Source organism: Schistocerca americana, chromosome 3 (genome assembly GCF_021461395.2).
Source record: "Schistocerca americana isolate TAMUIC-IGC-003095 chromosome 3, iqSchAmer2.1, whole genome shotgun sequence".
NCBI classification, from domain to species: domain Eukaryota; kingdom Metazoa; phylum Arthropoda; class Insecta; order Orthoptera; family Acrididae; genus Schistocerca; species Schistocerca americana.
Genome location: NC_060121.1, coordinates 431,749,991 through 431,767,070, shown reverse-complemented (window position 1 = coordinate 431,767,070; position 17,080 = coordinate 431,749,991). Strand labels below are relative to the sequence as shown.

At 38.4% G+C, this 17,080-nt stretch overlaps 1 protein-coding gene across 1 annotated transcript in view; it reads right to left on the bottom strand.

The window, feature by feature from the left end:
* Positions 1-16,136: 16,136 nt before the first annotated feature.
* The window catches only part of LOC124606885 (translocator protein-like), a 34,114-nt gene continuing 33,170 nt past the window's right edge, over positions 16,137-17,080 (bottom strand). Inside the window, exon 5 of the mRNA XM_047138982.1 lies at positions 16,137-16,563. Within this exon, the coding sequence (XP_046994938.1) occupies positions 16,384-16,563 (180 nt within the window). The 3' untranslated portion in view covers positions 16,137-16,383. The remainder of the gene's footprint in view (positions 16,564-17,080) is intronic.

Here is a 17,080-nt window from a genome sequence, read left to right as displayed (position 1 = left end):
AGTGAGAGGTAGTGGGTTCAAATTGTTCAAATGACTCTGAGCACTATGAGACTTAACATCTGTGGTCATCAGTCCCCTAGAACTTAGAACTACTTACACCTAACTAACCTAAGGACATCACACACATCCATGCCCGAGGCAGGATTCGAACCTGCGACCGTAGCAGTCGCACGGTTCCGGACTGCGCGCCTAAAACCACTAGGGACAGTAGCAGATTAATTACCAAGAGGTCTGAGTTTTGTAGTATGATAATTGGATCAATTGCTTGTGTTCTTTTGATTTGCACTAGTATAAATGAAGAAACAATTTGTGCACTCTTGGGCAGATCAATTTCACTGATTAGCAAAACTTGGTACCACAATAAATATTATGTTTATACATTTCCATCATGAAGTTCATTTGCATGAATCTGCAGGATGGCAAATATAAATGACATGCAATTACTAGGTGACCCCTGGGCAAAACTGCATGTTGAAGATTTTGCCTGGAAATTCCATGTGAGAATAGCATGTGATCTGGCAGTACCACATAATTTTACTCATGTTCTCACTGATGAGTTGGGAGTCATGAAACAGGCAAAGTACAACGTTGAGCTCACAGATAACGTTCCTCCAAGACAACCACTATACTGACACTCGCCCCCTTGGATGAAACAACGTAAATCTGTTACTGATCAGATGTTACATGAGAAATAATTAGACCATTTAAATCGCCATATTCTTCACTTTTTTTTTTTTTTTTTTTTTTAAGATGCAACGTGAACTTTAGCTAGCAGTTGATTATAGAGACCTGAATAAGAAAATAATCCTCCAGTCTATTCTAGATCTCCACTCATTCACATCTTTTGTGGTTTAGCAAGGTAATTTTTTTAAAACAATAGACATAAATCAGGCTTATTATCAGATGCAAATGGCAGAAGAGTCAAAGCCAATAACTGCCTTTGAAATGGACAGGAATTTATGTGAATTTAATAGAGTTTTGTTTGGGCTTTCAATAGGAGCGGCAGTGTTGTTACGTATCCTAAATAACTTTTTATCAAATATAAAGTTTAGATCTGTATATCATTATTTAGATGATCTCACAACCTTTAGTGAGCTTTGAAGACCATGTTGGACGTCTGTGGGAGGTTCTGATGTGGTTAAGGGACTGGCTGTCAAGCCATCCAAGGTTAAATTCACCTTACTGGAGACATCTTTTCTGGGTCATATTGTTTCACGAAGGGCATCAGCATCGACCAAACTCCCAATGAAGCAATTTTTGCTTGTCTCCCCTCCTAAGAATGCAAAGGGTATACTGAGGTTCGTGAGGAAGGCCAACTGTTTGGTTGGTTTATATCAAATTTTGCCCAGTTGGTGAGACCTTTAAAATATTTAAGCGAAAAGGGCAGAAAGTTTCAGTGGGGTGAAACACAGCAGGATGCATTTGAGGGACTGAAAACTGATTTGGCAAATGGGTCAGTTCTCACCATACCAGACTTTTCAAAAGAATTCTTAGTGCATATGGACACATTTGCGTCAGGCGTGGTACCATATTGCTTCAGGAGCATCCATCGGCGGATGGCCTGTGGCATATGCCTCACATGCTTCGTCATATCTTGAGTACTTAATTTATCAATTGAAGGTTTTGACAGCATTGTTCACATTAGATATGTTTAGTATATATTTGGACAAAAAAATTGGCACTTAGTTGGGTTCTTAGAAGACCCATATGTACTGGTCAGTGTGTGATTAGAATCAGGTTGAAGTATAGCATGTACGGGGTACAGAGAGAGATTTTCTTTTAGGCCAAACTGCCGAGGTCATTGGTCCCTAGGTGTACATACTACTTAAACTAACTTATTTTAAGGACGACACACACGCCCATGCCCAAGCGAGGACTCAAACCTCCGACGGAGGAGGAGGGGTAGGGGGAGCTGCGCGAACCATGGCAAGATGCCTTAGACTGCGCGGCTACCCCGCACGGCCTTAAGAGATTCTGGTAGTGGATAGTTTGAGCCAGATGTTTGGCGAGGAAAATAAGGAGCAAGTAATGGCGCGCATCAGTGATGTATAGAACAGCTGCTATTCAAGCTAGTCAACGAACATTTTGTTTAAGGATGTAGGCCTACATCAGGAGCCTATTCTGAATTAAAGCTTGTGCAGGGTAATCTGTTTCACATATTTACAAAGTAACATCCTTTTTTGCTAGTAGGGGAGACTGAAGAAGTAAAACAGTCTTACCTACTGATTTGGTTCTGATGATTTTTAAATATTACCATGAATGTCCGGTTGGTGTCCTTAACACACAAGTGAAGATTAGAGAACATTTGATTTGGAAAGGGGACTGTTTAAGAAATTAGGACCCTTGTCGAAACATGTAAGGTTTGCAGTATATGTAAACAAGTGGTGAATACTCTGCAAGGGTTGTTGGCCTCAGAGATAGTTGGATCAACTATTGCATTTATAATGACTATATTGGGCCGTTTCAATGGTACAAGGAAGGAAACCGATTCAGACTGATGTTTGGGGCATGTTTCTGTTGGTTCCCAACACGCTATGCCCTAGCATAGAACACTGTTTGATACTTATAGTCGATATTTGGCACCTTTGGCCCTTGTCATTGTCATGTATTGGACCAACCTATAGCTTTTACATCCAGAAAATTTCATTAGTTTTGTTTTGAGGTAGTGATCTCCCAAACCACTACTATTACACTGAATCCATAATTTTCAACACAAATTAATTTTGACTTGCATTCAGCACTGATCACTTCCCACTATCAAGACCGCCACTGCATTGGCTCTCCTCCAGTGTTTAAACACTGCTGTTCACGAGACACAAGCAAATTTCCACTACATTCATGTTATGTTTCACATCAAATTGCCTGCATGAATCTTTGGGAAAACTGATGATGTGCAAGAGCAAATTTTAGGCCTGGTTATTGTAGACAAGTTAAGAGATAAAATGCAGGGAGATGACCCACTTCACTCAGACTGGGCGACCATGTATTTGTTGGTAATTTTGGAGCAATGACCTAGGCAGTGGATGGGGTGATGAAGAAATTGGTGCCCAGATTTAGTTGGTCCTACGGAAATTCTCAAGTTTGTCACACTTGTCACTGTCCTGGGTAGGTATCCCGAAACTAACAATAGACTAAACCTAGATTTATAAAATCCTGAGTGTGAACTCTTTCTTGTCTTTTGAAAAGACAAGTTGAAGTAATGAGAGTCTAAGACTGGAGATTGCCTTACTTTGAAGAGAGGTGATATCTTTAGATTAGTATAAATGTTTGTATTTTTTGGCCATTCCTTCGTATCTCAAGTTTATTTGTCAATCTACTCACTTTTCATTTTCTGTAAAGTCCCAGAGGAACTAAACTGTGCATTCAATTAAATCAGTAGTTACATTATTAGAAGTGTTAACTTGACTGATTATTTTAAATGTCAATTGCAACAGTGTGACTTAATTATTTGGTACACAACAAATATTCTTTTGAGTTTCCCAAGAAGTTTTTGTCGATTGAGGAGTTTAAAGGGCTTCGGAGGGGGGAGGGGGACAGCATGGGATTTGAATTTCCCAGTGCACTGCTGGGTCATGAGTCATATGGAGGATGCAGTTGTCCATGCACTGCTCGAGGCACAAAGACACAAGCTGTGACCATGGAGTCTTGGGCCGGAGATGGACAGAGCAGCAACTGTCAAGCTGGTGTGCCTGTAATTACGTCTTGGCAAGGGGCACCAGTTTTATCTAGTGCTTGACTGGAAGTTTCAGCAAATTCAGTGTCACTCAAACAAGACAGTTATGTAGACCTTGTGCCCAAGTTTTGCCACCAGTTATAGTGTACGATAAAAGAAAACACTGACTGTTGTTGGTTGTAAATTTATCTCTTATTTATTGTGCTATTGGCCAATTTTGAATAAGATATCATTATCAAGGACATATAAAATGTATAAACTATTGAAGAGTGAAATGCATAACTTGTATAACGGTCTAAAGATCTTAAAAATATATTAGGAATAAGGAACTGTCCATTATTTACATATGCAGTAACATTATGCATCATGTTGTGCTAGATGTGACATGCAAATCAATTGGTCAGGCCGCACGCGGAGCGACACATCGATGTTAGCATTGTCTGTATCAAATACCTATGGATGTTAACTTTAACATCAAGTTATACTACATACCTTTTCGACTGTATTTGATGCAGAGCATGCTGACATTGATATGTGGCTCTGCATGTTGACTGACATACTGATTTGCATGTCACATCTCATGTAGCAAGGTGCGTAAGTTAAAGCATATGTAAGTAATGGACAGTACTTTATGCCTAATTTGCAACTTTGACACTTATGTTTTTTAAGATCTTTAGTGTGTTATACGAGGGCAGTTCAATAAGTAATGCAACACATTTTTTTTCTGAAACGGGGGTTGTTTTATTCAGCATTGAAATACACCAGGTTATTCCCCAATCTTTTAGCTACACACCAATATTTTTCAACGTAATCTCCATTCAATGCTACGGCCTTACGCCACCTTGAAATGAGGGCCTGTATGCCTGCACGGTACCATTCCACTGGTCGATGTCGGAGCCAACGTCGTACTGCATCAATAACTTCTTCATCATCCGCGTAGTGCCTCCCACGGATTGCGTCCTTCATTGGGCCAACATATGGAAATCCGACGGTGCGAGATCGGGGCTGTAGGGTCCATGAGGAAGAACAGTCCACTGAAATTTTGTGAGCTCCTCTCAGGTGCGAAGACTTGTGTGAGGTCTTGCGTTGTCATGAAGAAGGAGAAGTTCGTTCAGATTTTTGTGCCTACGAACACGCTGAAGTAGTTTCTTCAATTTCTGAAGAGTAGCACAATACACTTCAGAGTTGATCGTTTGACCATGGGGAAGGACATCGAACAGAATAACCCCTTCAGCGTCCCAGAAGACTGTAACCATGACTTTACCGGCTGAGGGTATGGCTTTAAACTTTTTCTTGGTAGGGGAGTGGGTGTGGCGCCACTCCATTGATTGCCGTTTTGTTTCAGGTTCGAAGTGATGAACCCATGTTTCATCGCCTGTAACAATCTTTGACAAGAAGTTGTCACCCTCAGCCACATGACGAGCAAGCAATTACGCACAGATGGTTCTCCTTTGCTCTTTATGGTGTTCGGTTAGACAATGAGGGACCCAGCGGGAACAAACCTTTGAATATCCCAACTGGTGAACAATTGTGACAGCACTACCAACAGAGATGTCAAGTTGAGCACCGAGTTGTTTGATGGTGATCCGTCGATCATCTCGAACGAGTGTGTTCGCACGCTCCGCCATTGCAGGAGTCACAGCTGTGCATGGCTGGCCCGCACGCGGGAGATCAGACAGTCTTGCTTGACCTTGCGACGATGATGACACATGCTTTGCCAAACGAGTCACCGTGCTTTTGTCCACTGCCAGATCACCGTAGACATTCTGCAAGCGCCTATGAATATCTGAGATGCCCTGGTTTTCCGCCAAAAGAAACTCGATCACTGCCCGTTGTTTGCAACGCACATCCATTACAGATGCCATTTTAACAGCTCCGTACAGCGCTGCCACCTGTCAGAAGTCAATGAAACTATACGAGACGAAGCGGGAATGTTTGAAAATATTCCACAAGAAATTTCCGGTTTTTTCAACCAAAATTGTCCGAGAAAAAAAATGTGTTGCATTACTTATTGAACTGCCCTCGTACAAGCAGGTTTAGGAAAGTTACTTTCTGAAAGTAACTAAGTGACAGTTAAAGCTACTGCCCAGGAAAAGTAACTTAGTTACAGTGATAGTTACTGTACATAAAAAATAAATGTCTCAGTTACCGCTATCATTACAGTTACTTTTAATTCAACTGTAAATAAATAACGAACCATATACACAGAGAAAGGAAACAAGCATTAATGTCAATCAGTAATTAAATGCATTGTCAACGGCCTCTTCCGTCTCAGTGCATCTCAATTAATCTCCTTGTTCATTTTCAACAAAATGTTTTTCAAATATTACACATCTCCTAATTTGCCCCTCATTGCCCTCAACACAGTGCCATTATACTGAAAACTCTCTCTTCAGATGCAATAGTTGGTATGTGTTAATTAACTTTAACAAAGAAGGTTTTGACTGTGGGAAACACACTGGCTTCTTGAATACATATGTTGAATGAAACAGTAAAAATTGTTCAGGATCTTGGTGAGCACATGAAGTAAGTGTATCTTGTCTCTCAACACACAAAAAATTTTCTTCTCTTCCTTGAGTACTTTTACTACTTCTGTGTCTTTACAGCTGTTGTCTGCACCATGGCTTCCAGTGTATGACCCTTGGCTACACAGGCATGTGGTTGATCCATCCAGTCAGTTTTTAATTTTGTGTGGAAGCACACAGACAGGATTAGATATTTATTTTCAAATGCATGTCCCAGTCTCTTCTGCAGCCCTGGACGAATTGTATCAATAAAGGTCTGTATACTGTCAGCTCGTCTTCTTGTTCATCAGTCGTAATTTGCCTCCAGAACAACCTAAAAGCCCTGTAAAAATTTGTGTCATTGTCTGTTGCGGTGCTGCACACGTTAATTTTGTATCAGACATTCTAACAATGAGTTGTTATTTCCTTGGCCAAAGCATCGTATGTATGTCCTACTTTCACATGTCTACAAGTGAAAATTTCCATTTTTGAAGTATAAATGCAGACTGAAGCAATGAATGAAAATTTCTACCAAGATTAACCACTACAACCCCCCCCCCCCCCCCGGCACAGTGGCTTTGCACAACTGCACGGACTATCCTAGCATGCCTCCCTCCTCAATCCAAATTCCCATTCATGCCTCAGCCCATTTGGTATTCCCCCTAAATTCAAACAACATTGCAGAGATGAGTGCTAGGAAAGACTGTGCAGTCGTGCAAAGCCACTGTGCCAAGGTGGCTTAGGAGATAGCACATCTGCCTTGTGACCAGGAGACCTGGGTTCAGACCCTGCCCATGATAAAAATTTTCATTCCTCACTTCAGTCCACATATATACCTCATAGATATCTGGGACTTGAAAAGATCTCTGGAACAATATAGCTTCATTTGACTGCCATGTTTCTTTTCAATGTGACTGGATGAAGCCAGTGATCAGTTTTTGCAATGAAGCTCTAAAACAAAAAGATATAATATAGTGGAAATATCAATGGATCTTGAAAACACAAGGAAAGCTACTGAGATCTGCATTCATTTCCACATTAATTTATAAAGCAGACTAAGTAAATAAATAAAATAAAACTAATGTAATCTAAGTATTTGAGATTTATGAGAGTACCTTTTGCCTTCACTCCATACATTGGGGTGGTTGCCACCACATCCACCTTCTCAAGTTCTCCTTGAATTTGACTTTTCATTCTCTCAAACTCTTTATTTAATCCTTTTCTTGCAGTTTTTCTTGTCATAACTCACAGAGACTTTGGAAAGCACAGATGTACAAGATCTTTAAATGGCAGCTCATCTACTATGCAGAATAGCTGAGCAGTATCTATGATAAATTTAATTACTGCTCTGTCAACCACGCTTTGGGTTACATATTGTGAAGTTTAAGGGTTGCTCCTTGATTTAAGTGTTGTTTGTTTTGAGTCTGAACCTGTAATGATATTGCTGCGCTTTCTTTTTGTGCCTCATACTTAATTTTTCTTTATTTGTTTTATGAACTGTGAATGTTCTCTCTAAACGAAAGTGATAAATATTGAGAATATATGTTATTTAAAAGAAACAATGGTATCAATCATTCTTTTATTTAAATACCTAATGCTAACAGCAACCAAAAAACTTACTCGTTCATGGTTTTTTTAAGCTGCAGTGAAGCTCTGACTTCTTTGTATTCTTTTCCCCATTATTGCTTTTTTATTTGGGGGGGGGTAATTCATCAAGCCAAGCTAAAGTTTTCCGGGCACAAAAATGTGCAGTAAGAGTTATATGTGGTGTGAACTCAAGAACATTCTGCAGAAGCCTGTTTAGGGAACTAGGGATACTAACTACTGCTTCCCAATATATTTATTCCTTAATGAAATTTGTCATTAAAAATATATCACTTTTTCAAACCAACAGCTCAATTCATGGAATCAATACTAGAAATAAGAATAATCTTCACAAGGATTTAAAGTCACTTAGTCTTGTACAAAAAGGTGTGCATTATTCAGGAACACACATTTTCAATAACTTGCCAGCAGCCATAAAAAGCTTAACAACCAATGAAATTCAGTTTAAGAGAAGCCTAAAGGATTTATTGGTGGCCAAATCCTTCTACTCCATTGATGAATTTCTTAGTAAAACCAACTGATTTGTATATAAGTACAACATAACTTCTGCACAATTTCAGTGCAGTAATGTGTTCATTGAAAATTTGTGTGTGTGTGTGTGTGTGTGTGTGTGTGTGTGTGTGTGTATAAGTATAATCTAACTTCTGCACCATTTCAGTGCAGTAATGTGTTCATTGTAAATAAGTATTACAGTAGTTGTATTACATGTTTATTACCTTATAAATAAATAAAAAACTTTTTTATTTTAAATTCAGTGCATTAGTATTTGTAAAATTACTCTTAGTGTTCATTAAAAAATGACGATCATTCCACTTGGGACCTGTGGAATGGTACATTAGTTTACTTGTTTTAGTTGTAAATATTTGTCGTGTATTGTTGTTTTTCTGACATGTTCCACATCCTGGAAGACCTCCTCACTACGGATCAACTGGAATGAAAGTAAATCTAATCTAATCTAATCTGCACAATTTGCAAAGAAAGAAATCATTTTCTCCATCCAGCGTCAAAAATTCAAACACTTCAACATAAGCTGGCCAAGGCATGTTTATCTCTGTTTCCTCCACCACATCCAAAAGATGTGGAAATGAATGTAACATTGGAGACTGAGTGTTATTCATGTGAGACATGTCATGTGACTGCAGTGTACTCATTTTTACATTTATAACTTTCAAATAAAAATGTTATAAATAAATGAACAAAAATTAGGTGCAATAACGAAAAAAATTACAAGTCAGACATAAGATATTTCCTATGTATGTTCTGGAATATTATGCGCAAGTGATAATACTTAATAAATAGCAGACATATTGTTGATCAAGTGATGTGAGGAAGAACTACGAGCAGAAACAAACTGATGATAAGGTGTGGGCTGCGTGAAGAAAATGTGTCACTGGCAGCCACAGTGAATTCAAATGTTTTCAGAAAGCATCAACACAATTTGTTTTTTGTTCAGTTCAGTGGCAGGGTAGTTCTTATCAGAATCGACAGCAAACCAACACTGACAACGATAGTTCAGGTATACATGTCGACATCACATGCTGAAGATGAAGACAGGGAGAAAGTGTATGAGGATATTGAAAAGGTAATACAGTATGTAAAGGGGGATGAAAATCTAATAGTCTTGGAGGTCTGGAATGCAGTTGTAGGGGAAGGAGTAGAGGAAAAGGTTACAGGAGATATGGGCTTGGGACAAGGAATGAGAGAGGAGAAAGATTAATTGAGTTCTGTAACAAGTTTCAGCAAGTAATAGTGAATACTCTGTTCAAGAATCACAAGAGGAGGAGGTAGACTTGGAAAAGGCTGGATGATGGGGAAGATTTCAGTTAGATTACATCATGGTCAAACAGAGATTCTGAAATCAGATACTGGATTGTAAGGCGTACCCAGGAGCAGATATAGACTCAGATCACAATATAGTAGTGATGAAGAGTAGGCTGAAGTTCCAGATGAGTAGGCTGAAGTTCCAGATATTAGTCTGGAAGAATCAACATGCAAAGAAACGGGATACGGAAGCACTTAGGAATGATGATACACGGTTGAAGTTCTCTTATGCTATAGATACAGCAATAAGGATTAGCTCAGTGGGCAGTACAGTCGAAGAGGAATGGATGTCTCTGAAAAGGGCTATCACAAAAGTTGGAAGAAAAATATACGTACAAAGAAGGTAAATGCAAGAAACCATGGGTAACAGAAGAAATAATTCAACTGATCGATGAAAGGAGGAAATACAAAAATGTTCCAGGAAGCTAAGGAATACAGAATTATAAGTCGCTGTGGAATGAAATAAATAGAAAATGCAGGGAAGCTAAAACGAAATGGCTGCAGGAAAAATGTGAAGACATCGGAAAAGAAATGACTGTTGGAAGGACAGACTCAGCATACAGGAGAGTCAAAACAATCTTTGGTGACATTAAAAGCGGGGTGGTAACATTAAGAGTGCAACGGGAATTCCACTGTTTAATGCAAAGGAAGAGCGGATAAGTGGAAAGAACACACTGAAAACCTCTATGAGGGGGAAGATTTGTCTGATATGATAGAAGAAGAAATACCAGTCGATTTAGAAGAGATAGGGGATCCAATATTAGAATCAGAATTTAAAAGAGCTTTGGAGAACTTAAGATCAAATGAGGCAGCAGGGATAGATAACATTCCATCAGAATTTCAAAAATCATTGGGGGATGTGGCAACAGAACAACTATTCACATTGGTGTGAAGAATGTACGAGTCTAGAGATATATCGTTTGACTTTCGGAAAAGCATCATCCACACAATTCCGAAGACGGCCACAGCTGACAAGTGCAAGAATTACTGCACAATCAGCTTAACAGTGATGCATCAAAGTTGTTTGCAAGAATAATATACAGAAGAATGGAAAAGAAATTTGAGGATGTGCTAGATGATCAGTTTGGCTTTAGGAAAAGTAAAGGCATGAGAGAGGCAATTCTGACGTTGCGGTTAATAATGGAAGCAAGACTGAAGAAAAATCAAAACACGTTCTTAGGATTTGTCAATCTGGAAAACGCATCTGACAATGGAAAATGGTGCAAGATCAAAATTCTGAAAAAAGTAGGGCTAAGCTATAGGGAGAGATGGGTCATATACAACAGCCAAGAGGGAATAATAAGAGTGGACGACCAAGAACAAAGTGCTCGTATTATGAAGGGTGTAAGACAAGAATGTAGCCTTTCACTCCTACTGTTCCATCTGTACAGCGAGGAAGCAAATGATGGAAAGAAACGAAAGGTTCAGGAGTGGAATTAAAATTAAAGGTGAAAGGATAACAATGACATGATTCACTGATGACATGCTATCCTGAGTGAAAGTGAAGAAGAATTACATGATCTGCTGAACAGAATGAACAGTCTAATGAACACAGAGTATGGACTGAGAGTAAATCAGAGAAAGACGAAGGTAATGAGAAGTAGTAAAAATTAGAACAGTGAGAAACGTAGAATCAGGATTGATGGTCCGAAGTAGATGTATTTAAGGAATTCTGCTACCTAGGCAGTAAAATAGCCAATGACGGACGGAGCAAGGAGGACATCAAAAGCAGACTAGCAATGTCAAAAATGGCTTTCCTGTACAAGTCTCGTAGTATCAAATATCGTCCTTAATTTGGGGGAGAAATTTTCGAGAATCTACGTCTGGAGTACAGCATTGTATGGTGGTGAAACATGGACAGTGGTGAAACATGGACAGTGGAAAAACTGGAACAGAAAAGAATCGAAGCATTTGAGATGTGGTACTACAGACCTATGTTGAAAATTAAGTGCATTGATAAGGGAATGACGATGTTCTGCACAGAATTGGAGAGGAAAGGAAAATGTGGAAAACACTGATAAGGAGAAGAGTCAGGATGATAGGACATCTGTTAAGACATGAGGGAATGACTTCCATGGTACTAGAGGAAGGTGTAGAGGGCAAAAACTGTAGAGGAAGACATAGATTGGAATACATCCAGCAAATAATTGAGGACATAGGTTGCAAGTGCTACTCTGAGAAGAAGAGGTTAGCACAGGAGAGGAATTCGTGGCAGGCCACATCAAACCAGCCAGAAGACTGATGACAAAAAATTGCAGGGATTATGCTGTCTTAAGATGATCACAACAAAATATGTTAAATGTGATAGAGAAAGTAACAACACTTTTGTTACTTGTTAAATCATTACTGAAAAAGTAACTAGTTACAGTTACTTTATGGAAATAATAATGACACTACTATTACCTTTGGAAAGTAACTGTTACTAGTAACAGCATTACCAGTAATGCTTTACTTACCAAATCTGTATACAAATAATGTATTTCACATTTCTGTAGTTTATATGTTTTCTTGTATGACGCGTTAATCAAAACTAGTCAAGAGCACAACAAATAAAATATACATTTACAGACTATAATGGACGTTTCCTTTTATGAAGCACTTTTAGGCATTTGGCACTTGATAGTCTGTTTCCTTACTTGGGCAGCTGTTGACATCTCAACTAAGAATACACCGTGGCACAGCCTATAAGAGATTTTAATGTGTCGTAATGTCTTTCTAATCCCTGTTGATGTAGAATTTTTTTCGAAGTTTCCTTCCTCTCTTTTAATAAAAATAAATACATTGTTTACTCCTGGACATAGTCTGTTACTAATGATATTTATCTTGACTGCATCTTCCCGTTACATTAAAACATGTCTTCTTTCCACAAAAAGAAACAAGTAAGTACTTCAGCTTACAGAACTCCTATCCAGTCCCATGAAACTAGAAACAGGAATGTGGACTTTACAAGATTGTGCAAAATCTGAAGCACAAGGGTGGTTTTAAAAGTTCTCAGAATGGAATAGAAAAAAAGTACTTACATCACTGAAACTTTTTTTTATTGTTCAATGTAGTCTCTTTGTAGATTAATGCACTTGGTCCAATGATGTTCCAGTGCCTTGATCCCATCTCGAAAATGAGTTTCCTCCAGGCCTGCAAAATAGTTGTCAACTTCTGCTACCGATTCTTCGTTTGAAGTGAATCTTCATCCACCAAGAAAAATTTTCAGTTTTGGGAAGAGATGGAAGTCTGATGGAGCCATATAAGGTGAATAAGGTGGGTGTGGCAATAATTTATACCTTAGTTCATGTAATTTTGCCATGGTGATGGCACATGCGTGCGGGCATCATCAATAGTCGCAGCACCCATCTTGCAGATAATTTTTTCATTTCTAATCTTCAGTTAAAATGTGGTATACTCTTTCAGATGGCATCTGGCAAGTGTGAGCAATTTCACGCACTATCAATCGGTCATCCTCCATGAACATTTTATGCACTTTTGCAATGATTTCTGGAGTAGAGACACATCTTGGCCAGCCACTGTACGGATCATCATCTACGCTCTCCCGAGCAAATTTAAATTCATTTGTCCACTTGGCAACAGTTAAATATGTAGGGGCAGAGTTTTCTAAATATGACTATTGATGAAATGTTTAGGATTGATCAACTGTTGGACCTTTGATTCTGTCTGACAATTCACGAATATTCACTCAAACATAGCTTTATGTATGGGAAAAATTTTGAGTTGCACTGTGATTCAGTGTCACTTACCACTGGCTGCTTAAGTGATGCTTACCATGATGTCAAACAATGAGGCTACTGAAGTTAGTTTGAGGAGGAGCCCAGGAGTAGATGTATGGAGCGGATGAGGAAAAAAAAAACAACACACACATTGCAGAAATCAAAAAAATTTTGCTCAGAGTAGACTGGACTGATATTAAACCCTGCAGTGGTCACACAGAATATTGTTTCATTGTGGGTTGTGCGGCATCCCACAGATGCCATAAGCATTTTGCACCAACAATGTACATTTAGTTCAATCTGTTCCAGTTTATATTTATAAAAGCACTAATCAAGTACTAGAAAAGAGATGAGTACATTGTGACCAATGGAAAATATTTTATTTTTCTTATTTTTAAGTATAAATGTGCTTCACAAAACTGCTGACTGTCACATTACATAACTTTTAGTGCCTTTCATCACAAAGGTGAAAATCTATCATACACTTTTCAAAAAATTGCATTACAGTCCTTGTATGGAAACATTGCAAGTTAATTGCATTGTACAAATTATAACAGAAATATCACATTCAGTGAGCACTACTCTCAGCAGTTAGCGCATACTTGCTGCACATGTTCTATTCACAAAAATTTCTTACAGCTGCGACATCTGTACTTTGCGTACCGGTTTTTTGAACAACCACATACACAGCATCTCTGTCTTTTTGAGCTTTGGTCCTCTTCTGTGGGTTGAACAGTGGCTGCATCTGGAAAAAGATTCTGAATATCTTGTCTGAGATTTCTTGGCAACGATATGTACTGGGAACATTGACACAAGTAATTGTCAGCTAGATTACATGCCAGAAGTTTCAGAAACTCACTGCACCACTGCTGTTATTTGCATGGTTTATTATTTGCGCATTTATACCTGCAATGTTCATCATGGCATAAAAAAATCACCATTGGCCATCTGTTGGCTTTTCTTGATACATTGTAGGTACCGCATAGCTGATCGACAGTATCAACTCCTGATTTGGTTGCATTATAAAATGTTATCATTTTTGGCTTTTTCTTATCGCCAGAAGCGGCATCGATTGTGTTATCGTGATGTGGATAGTAACAGATCTGTCTTGTTTTTCTTGGCGACATATGACATTAGAGTTGAGTTTTTCTGAAACCCAAACAGTGCTGTGCTTATTTCCGTGTTTCTTGTTTGCGTAAACTCTGGCAGAATCTCAGGTTTATTCTTCCTCATAGTTCCAACCAGAGTAAGATTCTTCTGAAGCAAGTAATCAGCTAATTCTAATGATGTGAACCAACTGTCTACAGTTATATTACATCCAGTTCCTGAGATCTCATTAGTGAGACATTTCACAACATCTATTGGTTTGCTGCTAACTGCAAATGGCCCTATAGGCTACTTACCAGTGTAAATTTCCAGGTTGGCTGTGTAACACATCCTAGCATCCACCAAAGCAAATGTTTTCAGCCCATACCTATTTTGTTTGCTAGGGATGTACTGTCTGAAGAAACACTTGCCCCTGAAAGCTTCCAGCTTTTCATCAATAGTACAGTACTCTGCAACAGAGTAAGCATTTTTAGTTTTCCACAAAGGAAGAAAACACCTCACGTAAGGGGGCTAAATTATCCACCTTCTTCCTTTCCTCTCTGGTATCCTTGTTGTCAATCCTCAGCAATACAATTGGAAACTAAATCTTTTTTCAGTCATTATAAGACAACATAACTCAATTTCCATTTTATTGGCTGTCCATATATCTTGGGTGTTAGTACGGTTATCTTCTGTTGCAGCACATAAATACAATACTCCTAACAGAGCTTTTACTTAAGATACGTCTGTCAGTTGAGCAACCCTTTCTCTGGAATAATTTTCTGTGCTGCAAAAATCTTTTTATTTGTGTGATCAACAATACTAGACAGTGATTCACCATTGAAAAATAATTCCCAAAATTCCATCGATGTTCTGGCAATCTTAGTGGCTCCTTTCACTCCTGGTAAATGAGTGACAATGTTTTGTCGTAGAGTACGAACATTTTTGAGGGGGGACACACTTTTGACCATTTTGTGGATTTGTTTCTTCCTAGAAAACATTTGTCAACATGATCATCACTGTCGCTCTCACTGGAGTCCGCATCTTGCTCAGTGTTTGAATCTTCTTCTCTTGTTTCCACATTGTCTTCTTCCACATCAATGTAAATATCAAACTCATCATCTGATTCATCATTTTCCTCGAGCAACAGTTGGAGTACAATTTCCCTATGATGTTCACTTTCCAAATTGTAGGTCTTCCACAAACTCATGTTGGATCTGAAGGTAAATAAAACACCTGTTAGTAACAGCTGTTACTAACAAGTATTAAAAACTACTCCATTAAATAAAAAAATTAATATATACCTTCAGTAATGGCAAAGATCGCATGGCGTCTGGTAGACTTCCGTCATGCAGCTCTGGAAACAGTCTCTTCTCTCCAACACACTACAGCGACTAATGTGATATTGATGAGCTGAATATGTCTGTATTTAGTTAATTGAAAAGAAGATGGTACCGACGTCTGCCAGTGTGTCAGTTGAACAGTGAGTGAATGCAGTGCAGCTAGCGTCTGTCAGATGCCACGTGACCACTCCCGGATTAAGTGCAATCATTTGTATTTGAAAGGCTTGGTGTTATTTCAGGTACTGATAATTCAGCTAATGAAAACACTTTAACTGAAAATTGTACTACTTCTGTTTTACAGTGCTCTTGAAACACATTAGGTCAATGAAATTTTTACATATTTAACCATGTAGATTTTGTACTGATAAAAGAACCAACAAAGAAAAATTGTTTACAAAATATATTTTGAATTTTTAGATATTCTGTAGTAACCACAACAATACAACAATTCATATATAAAGGCACAACAACATTACATTGCACAGGTGTTTCTAAAATTACAACTATTCTAAATATTTCACAGTACAAATAACATGAACTCTGACAGTGAAAATGAGAGCAATCACAAATTTATATTACATGCTGATGCAGTCTTGCTTGCAAGCCATGTCTGTGATTACAATAGGAAACATTTAGTCTTTGGCTTCCTTTTCCTTGGAATTCTCTCTCCAAACACTGTAAGTCAGAGCTGTAGCAAGTGTGAGCCATGCCATGTATGGAATGAAAATGTATCCAGCAATCGGGTTAATTTTGAAGAAATAATAGCCACAAGCAGCAGCATTTCCCCACAGCACACCAATCTCTAGTAGACTCTGTTGCAAGGAAGAGAGGGAAACAAATGAGACTAACAAGTACACGACAACAGGAAAGCACACACAACTATATGTGGCCAAGATGTGTAGTTTGCATTTTGGTTAGTCAGGACATGACCTTTTACGCACTACATAATTTTCAGACTAAAATCTGGCCCATTATATTTATTTACTTATTTATTTCTATAAACAAAAGCAATGGAGTTGCCCAGGTTTAATCACTCAGTACTGCTACCACCACCAAAGTTCCATTTGATACATAATTCACTAGTTCTACATACAATTTTATATCAGTATAAAACATACTGATGTAAAACATTCATTTTAATCTGATATTCAAAACCTACTTATTACCAGCAAATTTTAATTAATATAAACAGGAGTCCAATGACTTGCGTTTTTAAATGCTGCTAGTTAGATCTATCTGGATCTTCTCAAAAGTTGACTTGGCTACCTAATGCTACCAGGGTTGCCTCAAGTTTCCCCAAGCGAAATTTCCCGACACTTCCCTGATTTC